A 2,122-nucleotide genomic window follows, 5' to 3' on the forward strand; every position below is an offset into this window, starting at 1 on the left:
TAACATTAAATGAAGAAAGAGAGGATGTAGTATCATATCATGATACCGTATCATAATAAATGCTATGCTATTTTGTGTCATGCATGACAATAAATAGAGTACTATATGATATTAATATATGATACTATGCATTAGGGAAGTAGTATCATCCACTAGTATCGTATGCATGATACTAGTATATGATACTCCCCATTACAACCAGCCTAATGAGGAGAGAGGTGCTTGTGGTAACATAATATGTTACCGTAACATAACGCACCCCAATGCAAAATAAGTCTACAACATAATAAATAAAGACTTGTATGACACTACACTTATGTTAGTACTCACTATGATGGTAGTAACATAGACTAGTAACATATGCATGTTACTACTCTAAGTTATTATGCATTATGACTAGCCTAAACAGAACTTTACGTGGATCTAGCAAAGCCCACCAACAAATGGTGGTTCCAACTTCCAGCTATACAAAAACTCTTTCTTCTCCAGATCTCCCTGTTTCATGGAGAAAAGGATCTGTTATGCACGTTCGCCCTTATTTGAAAATAGCTAGCAATAAACCTGATAGGCATGAGATGCAAGTCAACACCTTATCGAATCAAAAATAAAATAAAGAACGTAATGGAATGAGAGTAAACCCAGTGACAGACTAGTGCAGGAACATGGGGAGCACGTACGCTCCAGCTCATTACGGTGGTGAACACATGCCTATAAGACATGCAAGCCGGAGACCCCTCACCATAGTCGACGCAGTAAACACTAATCAAGATCAATCATGGGTCACCACGTCCGCCGATTAGTCCTGGTGCTCCTCTTCGCTGCCGCGGCCATGGCAACTAGCGAAGTGGAGACCACGCCGCCGATGCCGGACCAGATAGACCTCCCGCCACTCCCGTCACCGGCCGACATCCCGGTCACACCGCCGTGCCTGAACAGCATATCCATGTGCGCACTCGTCTACCAGGACCCCTCCCAGCTGGCACCGTGCTGCGTCGCCGTCAAGAAGCTCTTCGGCAGCGACCCGGAATGCATCTGCAACGGAATCGCTGAGGCTCAGAAGGTCGCAAAGCAGTCCGGGCTGAACTACACCGTCGACGGCCAGGAGATGTTCCGCCGGTGCGAGATGCCTCTCACCAGCTGCGACCCCACAAAACAAGGTCAGAAAAATGCATTCCTTTCTTCATTCAGATGGGACAAGTACTGTCAGGCTTTGCTAATATATTCTTACAATAGCTATTTAGATTTATATCGAAGCTCTCTGGTTTGATGAAATTGCAGGATCACAAAACATTGGAAATGGAGCCCCTACTACGAGGTCCTTTGTTGTCTTTCAGATCCTACTTGTCTTCCCATTATTTTTCATGATGTAAACCGAGTGCTGGGGGGCATACTTTGCATATTTTTTGGACTTCGTTTCCCTCATTTTCTTAATATTTGTAATCTCATTTATTATATATTTTTGACTCATGGTGCAATCAATAAAAATCGGCGAGTGTTTTTCTCTTCATTTCTAATCCTCTCTTTATGCTCTAATTATTCTTCTGCGAGCAAGAGGCATTTGTTCTTTCCCAGCAAAAAAAAAAAAGATAAGAAAAAGGAGGCATTTGTTCTTTGCATGTAAAAAATGGAGCATGTGTGTGTTCAAATAGATGAGATGTTTACTGGAGCGTTTTGCAATATCTGGATTTTAATTGATGCGGTGATGGGATGGTCTATATTTTAAATTTAACAAAGATCTAACGGGCCAAAACGTTGGCCGATCTGGGGCTCACCCCACCCAGCTGCCGGCTAGTGTTCCCTTCCAAATGCTTGTGTGAGGCTCTTTGATACATACTCCCTCCGTCCGAAAATATTTGTCATCAATGGACAAAAAGGGATGTATCTAGAACTAAAATACATCTAGATACATCCCCTTTTATTCATTTTGATGACAAATATTTCCGGACGGAGGGAGTACGTGTTTGCTTATTTCAGTGGGTGAACCTCTGGCTGATCACGGACATGGATTAGTTGGTGCTTTTCTACGGGGATACATATCCCAGTTTTTGGTCTATTTCTCCTTCGAGACGTGCCGTTATTAGTCGATGTGTGATTTTGCAGCATGGTCACACATAACACATAA

General features: G+C 42.8%; 1 protein-coding gene across 1 annotated transcript; it reads left to right on the forward strand.

Moving 5' to 3' along the window:
• Positions 1-758: 758 nt before the first annotated feature.
• Positions 759-1,507, forward strand: LOC123089787 (uncharacterized). The gene is made up of 2 exons (XM_044511370.1): positions 759-1,157; positions 1,279-1,507. The coding sequence occupies exons 1-2, from the start codon at positions 776-778 to the stop codon at positions 1,368-1,370; spliced, it is 474 nt and encodes a 157-aa protein (XP_044367305.1). The 5' UTR covers positions 759-775; the 3' UTR covers positions 1,371-1,507.
• Positions 1,508-2,122: the final 615 nt, after the last annotated feature.

This window comes from Triticum aestivum, chromosome 4B (genome assembly GCF_018294505.1).
Source record: "Triticum aestivum cultivar Chinese Spring chromosome 4B, IWGSC CS RefSeq v2.1, whole genome shotgun sequence".
In the NCBI taxonomy this organism is placed as follows: domain Eukaryota; kingdom Viridiplantae; phylum Streptophyta; class Magnoliopsida; order Poales; family Poaceae; genus Triticum; species Triticum aestivum.

Excerpts from the sequence above, each read along its gene's own strand:
- LOC123089787 (XM_044511370.1), top strand. The coding sequence starts at position 776 with ATGGGTCACCACGTCCGCCGATTAGTCCTGGTGCTCCTCTTCGCTGCC. Across the intron at positions 1,158-1,278 it reads CTGCGACCCCACAAAACAAG|GATCACAAAACATTGGAAAT; the intron begins GTCAGAAAAATG and ends ATGAAATTGCAG.